Source organism: Vicugna pacos, chromosome 13 (assembly GCF_048564905.1).
Source record: "Vicugna pacos chromosome 13, VicPac4, whole genome shotgun sequence".
NCBI lineage: Eukaryota > Metazoa > Chordata > Mammalia > Artiodactyla > Camelidae > Vicugna > Vicugna pacos.
In genome coordinates, this window is record NC_132999.1 from 38194420 (window position 1) to 38209931 (window position 15512).

At 48.2% G+C, this 15512-nt stretch overlaps 1 protein-coding gene across 4 annotated transcripts in view; it reads right to left on the reverse strand.

The window, feature by feature from the left end:
• Window positions 1-453: 453 nt before the first annotated feature.
• CTPS1 (CTP synthase 1) overlaps window positions 454-15512 on the reverse strand; it is a 37123-nt gene continuing 22064 nt past the window's right edge. For 3 of the 4 annotated variants that reach the window (XM_072974671.1, XM_006215844.4, XM_072974673.1), the window contains 12 exons: window positions 13771-13922; window positions 12508-12640; window positions 9960-10048; window positions 9194-9288; window positions 8318-8380; window positions 6400-6443; window positions 5137-5233; window positions 4131-4186; window positions 3947-4043; window positions 3252-3396; window positions 2627-2718; window positions 454-1314 (listed from right to left, as the gene is read on the reverse strand). In XM_072974671.1, the coding sequence (XP_072830772.1) occupies window positions 2634-2718; window positions 3252-3396; window positions 3947-4043; window positions 4131-4186; window positions 5137-5233; window positions 6400-6443; window positions 8318-8380; window positions 9194-9288; window positions 9960-10048; window positions 12508-12640; window positions 13771-13922 (1056 nt within the window). In that variant the 3' untranslated portion in view covers window positions 454-1314; window positions 2627-2633. The remainder of the gene's footprint in view (window positions 1315-2626; window positions 2719-3251; window positions 3397-3946; window positions 4044-4130; window positions 4187-5136; window positions 5234-6399; window positions 6444-8317; window positions 8381-9193; window positions 9289-9959; window positions 10049-12507; window positions 12641-13770; window positions 13923-15512) is intronic. The other variant, XM_072974672.1, reaches the window with a different exon arrangement.

Sequence of the window (15512 nt, forward strand, 5' to 3'; positions counted from 1 at the left end):
GCACGGATTCCATGTCACGAATTTCGCTTTGGAGGAAAAACCACTGAGGACGAGGGCCTGCACTTGGGGGAGCAGGAGGCCTGGGCAACAGGGCAGTCCTGCTGGCCACTCCCTGGGCCATGCCTGGCCGGGTGGGGGCACGTCCTTTGTAAACATCACGTCTGTCCCCACTTTCTTCAAGTCGAGCCGCAGCCCACTTGCACCCATGCTGCTTTGAATCTCCATATGCTGAGAACCTAAATTTGAAGCCTTGTGGGGAAATTCTGGTTCCTGTTAAAAAAGAAAGTCTCCTTTCTTAGTTTTTAAACAAACTACAAGACCCCCTCACTTCAGGCTGCTCCCCTGGAGGAGGGCCTGGCACTGACAGCTCCGCGGACCGCACAGGGGCACGCCTGGCACCGGGCTCAGACAGTTCCCACCCGGCACGACACGAAGGACAATACAAAGTGCGTCTCTCGTTCTGCGTTATTTATTTCTTAAGTTAGGGTGTACACCACGTCCAGCCAGGACACAACGGGCACGCAGCTTGGCCTGTCATTACAGCACGTTAAGAAAATAGCTTTTCATGTTGCATTTCAACCGCAGTAACACCGTTCTGGAAGGAAAGAGTCCCCTTGGGCAAAGCTGTCTATATATGAGAGGGATTGAGAGGCAGTTTCCCCAAAAGATTCTGTTCTTTTTTAAGCGACCCCTTGATGCAAGGAGCGTCTCTTAGCCCCGGGAAGAGAAGCGCAGCCAGAGGATGGGGACTCTTAACTCAGACTCCAGACAGACTGCTTGCCGTTTCATGTGACGCCAAACTGACCGTCCCTTTGGACAACAAGTCCCAGCCACAGTTGGCGCAGAGGGTCCCCCTGGATGGGGCAGAGCTGACACTTTAGTTCTGGTTTCCCTGCTCCTGCCCTGGGGGTGGTCAGCACTAGATGGACTCACCCCTCCGGGCCCACTCAGCTGCATGCACGGCACACATTTTAGGATGGTCCTGGCATCAGAGAAAGGAACAGTGACACGCTCGAATCCACGGGGATGTGAGGCGGCGGGAGAAGTGTGGTGACCATCTGGCTCCGCCCGCACGTCCTACGTCTTGTCGGAGGCTGGAGGACCGCAAGGGAGAGCGTGGAGCAGTGGGCAGCACGCTGTGCACGAGCCGGTACACGGAGTGGGTGGGACATGCAATCCACAAAGTCTTCCCGATACCTTCCCTCATAATAAAATACCTTAATAAAAACATAATTTAAAGGAAGTGTTGAAAGCTGAGTGTAAAATCAAAGCTGTAAACTCCTGAAGTCCAAAGGCTCTCTTCAAGAATCATCCCTGTTTAAAAAAATTCGTAACAGTTATATGATGTATGTTGAAGTGGAAAAGTTAGGCTGTACAGCCCGTTGCTATGGTAAACTAGGCCTGGTTTTCATCAAGGACCAGGGGTAGGAGCCTAATATGAATAATGAGAAGCTAAATTTCTGATTCCTAAAGAATCCTACATTTTCAAGATCTTTTTTATTTTTATATTACTTAATTATTTTATTTTGGCAGGGGGTAGTACATTTTCAGCATTTTATATGGACTCTCTCTCTGCCCCAAAACAAGCATTTTTTTCCCCATAGCCCCAGCCTCTTAACGAGGCCACTGACGGGGAATTCTCTACTGAGAGAGGCAGCTGGGAATTCCGTGTAAGTGACAAGATAGCTACCACTTTACTATTAAAAAGTCTCCTTTCTCTCTACAGCAGTTACTAAGACTACCAGAGAGCTACAGCAAACTACCTGGTGGAGATTAATGAGTCCATCTGTGCTAAATGCTTACCTGGCAGAGAAAGCTCCCAACGCCCTCATCCTGATTCGGACCTACTTCTCCTGCCCGCCCACCTAGCTAAGGTTACCACAGGCCAGGTGGCTAATCAACCAGGGTCGGGGGGGAGCACAACCCTGAGCCCAGGAGACCAGACCTGCGAGCAATGAGGCCCCCTGGTGGTGGATGTGAGGCGTGCAGGATGCCGGGAGGACGCTTGCTCGTGCCTCAAGGGCAGGTGCATGTCTTAACTAGCGGTGGGACCCCCCCTCCCCGCACTTCCCTGGTTCTCCTTTCAGACCCCACATATTCCAGGCTGACACCCCTGGGCCCCTCCTACTTTTGCCATTTGTTCAATAATTGTTCCGATTTTAATGGATTTCAAGAGTAAGCAGCAATCAACATACAAGTGCTGTGTGCATTGGTTTTAAAGCACTTTCTGATGAAAGCTTGAGGGTCTGCAGAAATAACACCACACCATCACACCTGTCACCTCCTCCAAGATCTCCAAGTTTATGGCTACATGAAATAACAAGGCTCTAAGAGTCCAGTTCCCCTGGACTTGGTCAGACTGGCACCTGAATGCAGCAATCAGTAAGGAGACAAGTGCCGAGTGCCTGGTGGCCCCCAACTGGAGTCCCCAGAGCAGGGTGGGAAGGCACACTGTATCTGGGGTGGGGAGGGGGCGCGGTTCCTCACCCATTGGATGCCCACACTGACCTGATCACTTTCATTCTCTAGCAGACACAATTCTTCAACACTAAACTTTTACGGTATTCTTATAACTCTAGTATTATCACCATTCAAAATAAAACCAAAGCTTAAAAATATCACTTACATTACCATCAGTCATGATTTATTGATGGAAACTTCAGTTCAGTGATTTCAGAATCAGGGGAGCTGCTTCCGCTCCTGTCACTGTAGGTGTCCCTGCAGAATTCAGATGGTTTATTTGTCAGCTCTCACCAAACACTCGCTTTACTCCCCTGATTTTGTAGCCACCACTACCACAGGGATGTTTGCACGCAACAGAAATCAGACTCTACTATATTACAGAGTCAGCATAAAGCTACAGAGGGAGTCTTCCAGTTACAAAAGATACATGTTTGCTTTATACTTCGCTCATGCTGTCCTAACCACCAAGCCAGGGTAACTGACTGCTTCCAGATAAAGGCAGCGGTGGGGCATGAAATCCACTGGGCTGTGGCTGACACCCGTGAAAAATCGCAGTTCCCCATGGACCACAATGTGACCCTGGAGCCCAGATGCTGCAGAGAGGGGACCTGGCCACCATGCTGGGGGGAAGGCCAGGAGTGGCACAGAGCAGCCTAAGAAAACCCTGGGGAGGAAAGGACATTAGTGAGGCTCCCTGTTCCTGGGCTCTGCTCATCACTGACAGTGCGAAGACGGCTCACTATAAGGAAATGGAGACCACCTGAGGGACCAGGGGAGTGTGATCCCACCTGGGCGAGAGCCTGCAGCCTTTCTGAAGGTAATGCGGGAGCCTCCCCACGGAGGCCAGGAGGAGGCCAAAGTATGGTGGGGAAGGCTTGATAGGTCTGGACAGGAACTCAGGGTGGTACTGAACTCCAACAAAAAAGGGATGATCTGAAACAGAAATGCAAAAGAACCAGCTTCACTGTGTGTCTGCATTACATGTGAAAGATGAGACAAAAATCTTGCTAAATGCTCCACATTTCCCATGGACCCTAAAATTATTTGAAAATGGCTTCTTTATTAGAGTCTGGGTAAAGGTGACTACAAAGCACGGGAGGGCCAAGGCCCCCCACCCTGCATGCTGTCACTCTCGGGCAGAAGGTGCCTCCTCTCCAGGTTTCTGCCTCCAGTCCCCCCGCTCCACTGACTTGCATGGGATTGAGTCCTGCGGGTCCCAGGAGATCAGACTTCAATACCAAGTCCAAGCTCTCTCTCTGGAGAACAAGGACCTGCGGGCAGAGGTGAGACAGCTGTCTGAGGCCGGCCTCAGCTCGAGGATAAGCCCCCCGGGGCTCCAGAACCTCATTCCCCAGGACCCTTCCCCCAAGACAGAGCTGCTGCCTGATTCAGTCAGGGCAAGGTCTACTATTTTTGTCTTTTCCCCACCCACATGCCAAGAAAACCGAAGTTTCCCACTAAGCACAACCGCCCAAACAATCACCTTCCAGCTCCACAATTTCCATTCTCTCTCCTCCAACATCCTGGCCAACAAACTTCAAGCCTTGCTCTTCCAAACACTTTTTCAAGACTGGATTCACCTGTTGAAGTATGAGGAACAATCTGGCTGGGCTCTCGGAGCAACAGAAAGGAGAAAATGGTAAAGGTCACTGAGCTCAAGTCCTCACCTCAAATCTATGGCGGTGCCTCTCTTCCAAATAATCTGGGTCTCCGTAGAGTTTCCCTGGCAAAAGAGGCACGCTGCGGCAAAGGCTGCTGGTCCCACCCCGGGCCCGTCTCACAACCACACCCCGCTCCCTTCACCGGGCTGCTTCCTAGCACCCCCACCGCCAGGCCCGCGGGAGGGTATTCCTACGATTCTCTGCCGACCCCAGCCCGCTGTGCTGGCAGCACAGTTCAGACGAGTTCTTGGGCTTTGAGTCTTTGAGACCAAGAAAAACTAACAGAAACAGACTTTTACCACCACCCCTGACACACGGTGACAGAGGCGCACAGCACCCTGCTGGCACCAAGGCTAAGTCACAGCCACCAAAGCTGCCCCGCACCTCCGGGCCCGGGAACTCGTGTGGCATCTGCCGACAGGCAGCTTCCCCCAGCAGGAGGGCCCCGCCTCCCCGCAGCCACAGGACGCTAGAACCCGAGGGCTGGACGACTCCCTCCCCGAGTAACTCAACCTATTGCCTCCTGCGAACCCCGGACACCCGGGTGCCCTGCCAACAAGGACAGAGCCTTCCCAGTGGACAAGGAAAGAAAATCAAGTCGAGCAGTTCCTAAATATCTTCCTCCCCAAATCTCCTCTAAATCTTCAGCACATCTTAGTACTTCTAGAGTAATATCTATTTAGTTTGAACTGGATGAAACTACCATGTTTATGGGACAAAACTCGCCAACACTGGCAGTTTCACCCGGTTTGACAGTGGCTTTCACCTAACTGCCTCATTCTGGTTCGTCCACACCCAAAGCTCCCCAGGTCCCTAGCTGCATTGCCTCTGGCCTTTCTAAGAGCCACAGTGCTTTCTTTGGCCATTGTAGTGCATCCTAGAGTGTGACTGGGAGGGGAAAAAGAGCTTCAAAAGCAAGAACGAAACCAAAATGCCAGCCGGGCCGCAGCACCCCAAGACGGGCATCCTGGACGTGCCGGGTGAGGCTGGGCCTGCGGGAGGCCGCCCTTACTCATGACAGAGTTCTTGGTCTGGAACAGGGTCCTCCTCTTGCCCAGCCTCATGGTTCCGCCCATCTGGCCAGGGTTGTGTTCTGGCATGTCTATAACCTGGAGATGTTCAAGAAACAAACACGCGATGCCACGCCTGCCTTGGTTAGGAGACCGGCCACCTGCACTGAGCAAAATGAGCCTGGATTCCCCGGCCTTCCCTTAGGAGAGATGTCTGTCACAGAGGAAAATGCCTCCCAGTGGTTATTCTTACACCTCTGTCTTGAACCTTGTGCAGTCTAATCCTTCAACCACTCCTCATGAGACAGTTGCTCCCCTCTCCCGGCTGGTCCTGCCCAGCACTGTGGATCCCAGGTGCCTGTTCTAATAAAGACTAACATCGCAGCATGGGTGCCAGACCAGATATGTTATCACATCTCCTCCACTAGACTGATGAGCTGCTCAGAGGAGAGGGATGCTCATGTAGGGTTGGCCGAGTCCCTCCAGCTGGGACAGTCCAGCCCACCACTTGGTCCCCTGCTCCTCTGGAGGACCTCCTCCATGCACCCCCACCTTCCCCTAGGCGCCACACTTCAAAACCTGTGCTCTTTTCCTCCTGAGGTCTGAGTATTAGCAAAGTTTAATTTCAGGTCAACAAACACACATATCTGATGCTGTCTAAGTGCCCCGAGGTCAAGAGCCTGGCCCAGCCATCTTGTTGAGCACAACGTCCTTGGTATCAAGAACAGGCCTGTCACACCTGGGCAGGGGATTCAAAGATGAAGAAAGGCACTGTCTGTCCCCCACGAGCCGCATTCCTCTGACAGGAGACATCGCACGAGGAATGCCGGCCTCCTAGAGCTTGGGCCACCGTCCAACAACTCAGCACTACATTCCAGCGGGTCTTTACTAAACGCCCATCTCCCGGGGTTGTTGGGGACTAAATGAATTCACACCCGAGAGCAGTGAGCACAGTGGCTGGCACATCCCAGGTCAGTGTTGTTCCGCAGTGCTCCTGGGAGGTGGGGGGTGGGGGGGAGGGTTATTCTAACCAGGAACCCCCTCTCCAGTTGGCTGGGGTGGCCCCTGTCTGAAAAACTTTCTGTAGCAAACTGGGAAGAGTCACGAGAAATTACTCAGTGAAAAATACAAGTTCTTCCTACCCGGCCGGCCTGGAAGTGCAGGACCTCAGAGTCCTTTGGAATGAACCCACGGTCTCTAACCCTCAATCAGTTCCACTAACGCCCCTTCCACACCCTTCTAGATGCTCCAGACACTGGACTCACCACAGGATGGCTGGTGTTAGGGTCAAACTCTGTAGAATTGGCATCTGAAAAACCAAAATACTTTTGTTATAAAAATAGTTACAAACAAAACTGATTATTTATAAAAGTTTCATTCCTAAGCTCTAAATCACAATTTCCCTCCTCAGTTTAAAGTTATTCAGTGATTAGAGTCCAAACCAGGGATAACATTTTTAAGATAGAAGATACTGAACGCAAACACAGGTGAATTTTTTCCAGTAACTCTGTGACTCTCTGGGAAGTCAAGCTGTAGAAAATGGGAAAACCAAAACCAATGGCCAATAACCTAATAATCTCTATTTGGATAATGCAGCCTTTTGACAGCTCTTACCTTGTTGTCTCAATTTTTTCACATTTTGTTTCAGACTGTATGTCTCCGCTATGGGCAAACACTGTTTCTTACATTTCTTTTATCCTTAGCACCCTATACCCTGCACTACCCAACTGCCTCACTCAAGAGCTAAATCAGAAATGAATGGATTTCAAAACCCAAATTTCCTTTCTAGGCTTTCCTGAATTTACTGTCTAACCATAAGCAAAACCACTGAAGACTAAAAGGGAAAGAACCAAGTCCCCGGCACCACGTGTCTGGTTTCTCTATGTGACATATGAGGCACTGTTCCCCTCTGTGGCCTAAACCGGGGCCAGGGCATCCCCAAGTCCCTCACCCACATGGGGACCCCAGTGGGTGGCAGGAGACCAGGGCTGTGAAGGAGTCCAGCTCTGGGGTGGAGGGTGGTAGGACAGTGCCTGCCAGGAGTCCAGAAGCCAGCACCAGGGGCTTGCTGCCTACAGAGCTGAGCCACTGTCCCCTCGGGGTTGTGAAAAATTGTGACACAAACCCAGCCCTAACAGTGAGCCATCCACGGAGAAACTGCTTGTACTTTGTAAAGCTGGGCTGCTCTGTTGACTTTTCTTACTTACAACTTACAAGATCTTTCTGAAAGCCTAGTGAGTATCAGCTGGGTGACAGAATAAATGGACTGTGGCAGGCTCTTCCCTCGGTGGCCCTGACGGGATCACTGCACCCCAGGATTCACCCCATGTGTGGGGTCCTCCCCCGCCAGCAGGGCTCAGCTGTGGGACATGAGCAAGCTGGGTACCAGCTGCCCAGTGGGCTGGTCATTGCAGGAGCTGGGCGGGCGCCATGCTGTGAGGATGCGGTGCTGAATCAGTGGATGACGAGACTGCCCTGATGTCCCTGCAGGGCAGAGCGGAGTGCAGGGCAGGGCAGGCTCAGACGCACCACGTGGAATCTGCTCAACCCACAGCAGACAGAGAAATAGCAAACCATTGATGTCGGGAGCCACTGAGTTCCCAGGGGTCTGGCTGCAGTAACACAATTAGTGAGGCCCAGAGCCAATATGATTATTGCCTAGTTGCTGGGCACTGTGCTGGGACTACGTACGTGCATTATTTCATTTAACTCTTAGAACCGTGTAACGGAGGTACCATTATTACCCTCATTTTGCAGAAGAAACAGAGGTCCCAAAAGGCTAATTTGTCTAAAATCACCCGTCAGTGATCAAGTCAGAATTTGAGCCCAGGTCTGACCAGCTCCAGAGCCCAGGTTCCTGATAACTGCATCGCCTCACACTGGCCAGTTAGTTTTCTCGCCAGATACCAGCTCAGGGACGGTGGCCAAGGTGATGGGAGGGCAGGCATCTCTAGAGCCAGGGATGCAGGGGCAGAGAGCCAGGCCGCTTGCTCAGCCGGGCTCCCTCCTCCAGCAGTTGGCGGTTCCCTTGGAGAAGAATTTTTTCCCTCGATAAATGCAGCAGCTCCCCTCTACTGCACCCACCAGGTACTGAGAAACCAGGCCTGTCCTCCACAGTGCCCGGCTCACACCCTCCAGGAGCACTTAACAGAGAATGTAACAAGTGTTTAAGTAGACACTTACCTTGCCATCCCAGCACATTTCTTGAAAATTCAACAACTGCCAACTGCATTCCTAAGCACACACCTTACAGGTGGAGAGGAAAACAAATGAAAGACAGTTGAAAAGGCAGCTCCCACATTTCTGACCTGCCTGCAGTGGACTTTATGTCCTGTTCACAGAATTCCAGTGATAAACTCATAATTTCCTGCTATAAACAAGTAACCCCCTGCCATGTTCTGTCTGTACCGGATTTCAAAAACAGGGCCTCAGGGTATATGGAGAGTCTAAGTTTTAGAAGCTATCTGATTTTAGAAATAAATAATATTCTCTTCAGTACTTTAAAATTCAAGTATTTGAATTTACCATCTCCCATTAAGCTCCCATTTACAATTGAGTTGAAAATGACTAAAATTTACAGCACCAGGAAGCATCCACAATCACTTTGCCCAATTAGACAGCTGGTGTTCCAAACGAGGACATAAAACCCAGTCTCACATGTCCTGCCAAACAGCTGGGTTCAGTAAATGGACAAGATTTCCTAATTGCTATTTCATTCTCTCAAAATTCCATGACCACATGGAGCTCACGCTTCAGACTTTTCATTTTAGCCATTCTTCCTCTCTTGGATTGGCCCGCTCCCGATTCTCGGAGGTGCACTATCTTTTACTAACTTTTTACTTTACTAATACAAATCTTGCTTGTATCATGCTTTATGTAAGTTAAAAAGAAAAAAACTTTTCATTTTAAAGACAAGCTTGAATTTCTCAAAAACAGAACCATAAAGGCCTCTACTTGAGTTGCTATCTGGAAAGACAACATACATGTTCAGTTTTGATAACCTCCGTTTTATTTATCGGCTCCCACGTGGCAACTTCCCTTGTCTTTCCCACTTCTTACCCAAAAAAGGCTTCTTCTGTTTCCGAGCCCAGGCGATTGCTTGGATTTTTCCTTCCGTCCCTCGAACACCAAATCCCCCTGGAACCAGCACGCCACTGTGCAAGAGAGCACACCACAGGCACCCTTTTCCACCAGCCCAGCTTGCAGTGAGCACCCAAGGAGCCACTTTCCAGACACTGGCGCCATGAAGCGAGTCCACAGGCCTTGCTGCTCCGGCCAGGACTGCGATCTCAAGGCTGCCAGTGAGCTGTGCGGAAACTCTTGGGCTTAGAAAACGCACACAAAGCCACCGACTTCTCTTAGTAAAAGAATTGTGATACCACTACCGCACAATGTCTGTCCCAGGCATGGATTCTTCCCTAAATTTGCATTTTTTTACCTCTTGCCTTAAACTGCCCCCTCACCAAGTGGGAAGGGGGCCTTTCCTGGTCAGCTCAGTGTGCCACACCAACCACCGTCCTATGGCTCCATAACCTTCAACTGTCTAGTGACCTAGAAATTCCTGCTAGTTTTCTATTATTATAGATAACAGCTACGAAAAACAATATAAGAATATCAACAGAACTAGAACTAGTTTTCTCCAGATTCAACCAAATCAATAAGCTGTATTTTTGAGAGGCTTAAACCATCCAGTACGCAGTCTTTTCAATCATTAAGAGACATTTCAACAGGCAGATGACCTACCGCCAGCACGCGAGAGCCCAGCACTTTGTCCACTGAAACCAACCCCAAGCCCCTGGGCCCCGAAGGTGGGGAGGACGCTTACTGAGCGCTGCACAGCTTCTGCCAGGCTTCGTGGTAGCGCACGGGCTCCTCCTGCAAAGTGCTCGGCTCCAGGTCGGTGGAATCTATGTACTGAGGGCGTTCAGACCGGGGAGGAGAGAAGCAAGCTTGTCACTCCTGAGCAAGTACTTTCAAAATTTCTAAACAGTATTACCAATACCCCATCTTAATAGATTTAAACTTACTAATCACTTAAAAATAAACTTGAAAAATCTTTCTTATATTTTAAAATATAAGATTTTCCTTCCAAAGTGATTTAACTCTCAACCCTGCCTGTCCATCCGCTCCACTCGGTCCACTAGCATAGACTCTGAAGTGTCCTCTCTGTTCAAGACATTTCCCCCAGTCCCTGCTCTAGCCAGATCGCTTCTCCTGTTTTTAACTCTACGGGAGTGTAGTTTACATACGATAAAACACAAGTATTCTAAGTGTGAGCTTTAAGAAGCTCACCAATGTGTGACCACCACCTCGATCAAGACCTAGAAAGTTCCTGTCACCCCCAAAGCTCCCCCTGCCTCCTGCCCAATCTGGGTCCAGCTTCCTGACACCACAGGTTTTGTCTCCTCTAGAGCTTCAAATGGACCAAGACGAGGTATAGCCTTTTGTGTCTGCCTTCCTCAGCTCAGTGCAGTGCCTCAGATTCATCTGCATTATCAGAGATCATTACCTGTTTTATTCCTATTTCACTGCTGGGCTGTTTTCTATTGTAGGAATATATCAAACAACATGTTTATCCACCAACTCATCCTAGACATTTGGGCTGTTCCCAGATTTTGTCTCTTATGAGTAACTGGCCCATCTGTACACAAGTAAATTCTTTTGGTGGACCTATGTTTTCACTTCTCTTGAGTGGTATCTGGGAGTGGAACTGCTGGGTCACACAGTAAGTGCATGTTTACCTTTATCTGAAAACGCCAGACTGTCTTCTCAAGTGGCTGCACCAGTTTCCGCTCCCACATCCTCACCGACATGCTCAGCCACTCAGGTGGGAGCATGCTAGTCCCTCAGTGAGACTTAATTTGCATTTATTTCTCTGACAACTAAAGGTGTTGAGCATCTTTTCCTGTGTATCATGTGCACCTTCTGCAGAAGTGTCTGTTCAACTTGCTGATCTTTTCCCTACTCCTTCCTGTCTACTACCCTGCGGTGACCTCCCTGGACCCCTGGGGAAGATCCTCGCGTGGCCCGGTTGATGGAACTCATGACTGGGGCCTGTTTCCAGACACCCTCCAAGTCACACCTTTCCACCCACTGAGTTCCCAGCTATTCCGTATCTCTGAGCCCTGGGCGGTGCTCCACCTGCTGTCAGGAATGCCCTTCCCTTCTCCCTCATCCGTCTTTCCAAACCCACCCACAGGCCTGTCCTTGAGAAGTCTGCCCTCCTCACATCTGTACCAAGGCAGGTTCACCACCTCTTCCCTGTGCTCCCTTCATATCTGAGACATCGCTGACTTTGATCCCCACTCAGCCACTACCACCTAACACACCAGAGGCACAGACAACCTCCAAGGAGATAAAGTTAATGAATGATCGAAAGGACTAGCAAAAACATGCTCATCCTCCAGGAACCTCTTCACCAGCACGAAGCAATTTCAGTTTTCATGCTAAGCAACCCCTAGAAAGTAGGCGGCCAACCCCAATGTCAACGGCAAGGGTGGCTTCCTGGGCCATCAACACCCTCAGCACTGAGCTCCGACTTCACTTCTAATTTCCACCTCCTCCTGGAAAGCTCCATCTGGGAGCTATGATGTTGGGAAAAGGTAGAAAGGGACAAGTAGAAGGTTTTCAGGAAGCGCTAAACCCATCTAGTACTTCCTCTGTGCCAGGCACAGTTCTAAGTGCTTTATATATACTCATTTAATTCTCATAAATAGCAACCCTATGACAAAGGCACCAACACTAACCCTATTTAAAGATGGGGAAACTGAGGCACAAAGACGGTTAAGTAATTTTCCAGGGTCACACAGCTCGTTGGTGACAGAGTCAGACTCTGAGGCCTGGCTGCCTAGTTCTGGAATCCCTGCCCTGAACTATGACACCCCACCGCCTGCAGCAGCCTAGGGGGACCGTGCCCTGACATTCCAGCTGCTCAGCTCCTGCTTGGCATGTCACACAGCAGAACACGGTGACTGCTGTTCACCAGGTGCCGCCCATGTTCCCAGCACCAGCTGGGTGACTGGACATACCTTTCAGAGAAACCCCCAGCTCTACGAGGTGAATGTAGAAGTGCCAGCCACTGTGCAACGGGTCTGGCCACCAGGACTCCGCACTCCCAGGGGGCAATTCCACTGGTCACCTGACGTTCAGATCCAAGCATTCACTCTCTCAGCTTCCCCCCTGACCACGTCTCCCCTTGTTTCCTGCGAATGCTCTACTGTTCTCTCCAAGCCAGGAGCCCACCACAAATCTTTGTTATTCCAGAGAAGAAACTCAGAGCTCCAAGAATATAAAGTGGATATGCCCGCAGCGCCTAGGAGAGCAGAGATGGCCTGCCTGTCCACGCCTCAACTGCACCTGGGCCCCCTCCTCACCTTGATTTCCAGCTTGTGGTTGATGGCCAGTGCAGAGTGCTCCAGAGCTTTAATGACAGAGGCGTATGAGTCTGAGAACTTGGTGTATTTGCCCACGAGGGCAATGGAGCAGGTCTCCAGCAAGCGATCATATCTAACACACAAAGGTCAGGAAACACCAAGTTACTCCGAATGTACACACCGCCGGGAGATCAAAATTGCTCTTTAAAGAGAAGAAAAACATGTCTGGGAAGAATATAATGGGAGGGGCTCTTGTATGAGTTCTGTGTACAGAACAGTAAAGAGCAAGCGATTTTCAGGTCAACGCGGCAGGCTTTGTAGAGAAAGCAGGATAAGAGAGGGGATTGAAAATCTATTGAAAATTTGTTTCCAAAAAAAGAAAATCCCAAAGGGCAAAAAAATGAACAGACAGACAATTCACAAGAATTAATGTGATGAAGGGAACAGTCAAATAAATTACGGGACATCCACCCAATAGTTCATATTAGTGAAAAATTTTCACTACTAAGTATAATTAGTAACAGAGCAAAAATGTTTACAGTATTTTATGGAACAAAGATCATAAAGTTGTGTGCCATTTTTGTAGCTGCTTAATGATGTACAAGTCAATGGACAAAGACTGAAAGGGAAAATGTCAAAACTGAAACAGACATGGCCGAGCAAAGGCATGAATGCTGCCTCCCAAATGCTCCTCAGTGTCGCCCAGTGACTATGCAGCTACGATGCTGCACACCCAGCACTCTGAGGCTCTGTGCGAGGGTTTGGGACGTGCAGGTAAGTGTCACAGAGCGAGGAGGAAAGCAGAGCAGGGACCGCTCTCAAGCTGACGAGTTTTGGCAGCCGCAGTAAGAAAACCCTGGATCATCATGGCATGGACTGAGCGGCACGTCCCCAGACAGCACTGATGTCTGGGACGCTACCAGGAGTGCTCCAGCCACGTCCAGCCACCGCGTGGGCCTCGGGCATGCGTGCGAGCCCACTGCCACAAGGATGCCTGTTGGCCTTGATTTTCTAGTCGGTGGGAGACAGGGGTGACAGCTGTGTAATCTGAACTCCCTGGAGACCTGGGACCTGGGCCAGCTCCACCAGGACTTCTTCATCTGTGACGCAGCTACCCAAGGGCTGGGACCCTTTCCAAACTCCCCTGATCATGAAGGCCTTTTCTAACGTGAGCTGATAGCACATTAAGGATTTGAATTCCTTGAGCCCCTAAAAAAAAGAGAAATAGGGCTACAACTCCCAGCTCTTTATTGTGAAGCAAACCTGTCGGCCATCTCTTTCCACTTCATCAGCATCTTTCGTGACTGTCTCTCAACAGGAAGGTCAAGTCTCCGAAGAAAATAATCTACAACCCCCTGCTCCTCTAACAGCAAGGGGACTCGGTAGATGGACGAGACATCGTGGACACAGATCACCTGTTTAAAAATGAGCAAAGGTTAGCTAATAAAAACAAACAAAAACCAACTGGGTTGACAGCCTCCTACCAGCTATATGACTTTGGGAAAATCAATCCTAAATTTGAAAACAGAAAAAAGGGGCAACTTTCTAAAAAGTATAAATTACCAGACTGACTTAGGAAGAATAGAAGAGACAGTGGCTAGTATCTTAAGAACATGGATGCAAAAATCCTTAAAAAAAAAATCATAAACCAAACCACAAATTATTTAAAAAAAAAAAGTCATGTCCAAGTAGGAACTGTCTCTAGAACAGTGATTCTCAAACCTGGCTGTCACTGAAACTTTTAAAAATCCAAAAGTCCATGCTGCACCCCACACACCTTAAATTTAACAGTAGAATTCACTACATGAACAGATTAAAAGAGGAACAAAAACCACCTCAGTGGATGCAGATTTGATAAAAATTCAAAACGAATTCATAATAAAAATTCCTGGTCAATTAGGAATACTAGGGGAAATATGAAAATATAAAAAACTCACAGCAAATAACATTTGGTTTGATATGTAATATTAATGCTTAATATTTACAGTATGGAACAAGGCAAAACTGGCCACTATCATTAGTTCTATTCAACAATGTACTAGAGGTATAAGCCATTGCAATTAGATAAGGAAAAAAATGCACATGAATTGGAAACAACTGCCACTAATTCTTTGCACATAATATTACTGCTTATGCATAAAAATCAAGGGAATTTTCAGGCAAACCTTCAAAACTAACAGTTTCAATAAGGCTGAGATCAGTGGTCAGAAGCTTGAGATCAATGGTCAGAAGTCTGCATTTTTTTTATACATGGATCATATCTAATCAGGAAATATAGTTTAAAAATATGCCATCATATAGTAACAAAAATTATGAAGACCTATAAATAAATCTAGAAAACAATGCACAAAGATAAATAAGTCCAAAAAGCACCTTTATAAAGAAAACTGTAGAGTATTATTGAAATATAGTCCCTTCAACAGTTGGAGCTGGAGCAGCATACCTGCAAAAAGGTGAATCTTCGACTTTCATTGAAATTGACTATACATAAAAATTAAATCACAATAAATCTTAGCCCTAAGGGTTAAGACCTAAAATTATAAAGCTTTTATAAAACATAGAAGAAAATCTTCATGATCTTGGTTAAACAGAGTTCTTAGATATGATACCAAAAATACAATCTATAAAGAAAAAAATGGATAAAATGGGGTTCATCAAAATGTAAGTTTTTACGTTCCCAAAGACACCGTTAAGAAAATCAAAAGACAAACCACAAACTGGGAGGAAAAATGTGCAAACCATGTATCTGATAGAAGACTTATACTCAGAACATATAAAGAACTCTTACAACCCCAAAAGCTAAGCAACCCAATTAAAAAAGAGACAAAAGACATGAAGTTCTAATTTAAATATAGAAACACTTGTCACATTTTTAGCAGTGACTAATTCTAATGACAACCTATTACAGAATTGAATTACCTTCACTTGCTGGGACAGAAATATCTAAAATAATTGAAGTGCATGAAAAAGGCTGTTCATAAAAATGAAAGTATTCTGATGTTCCA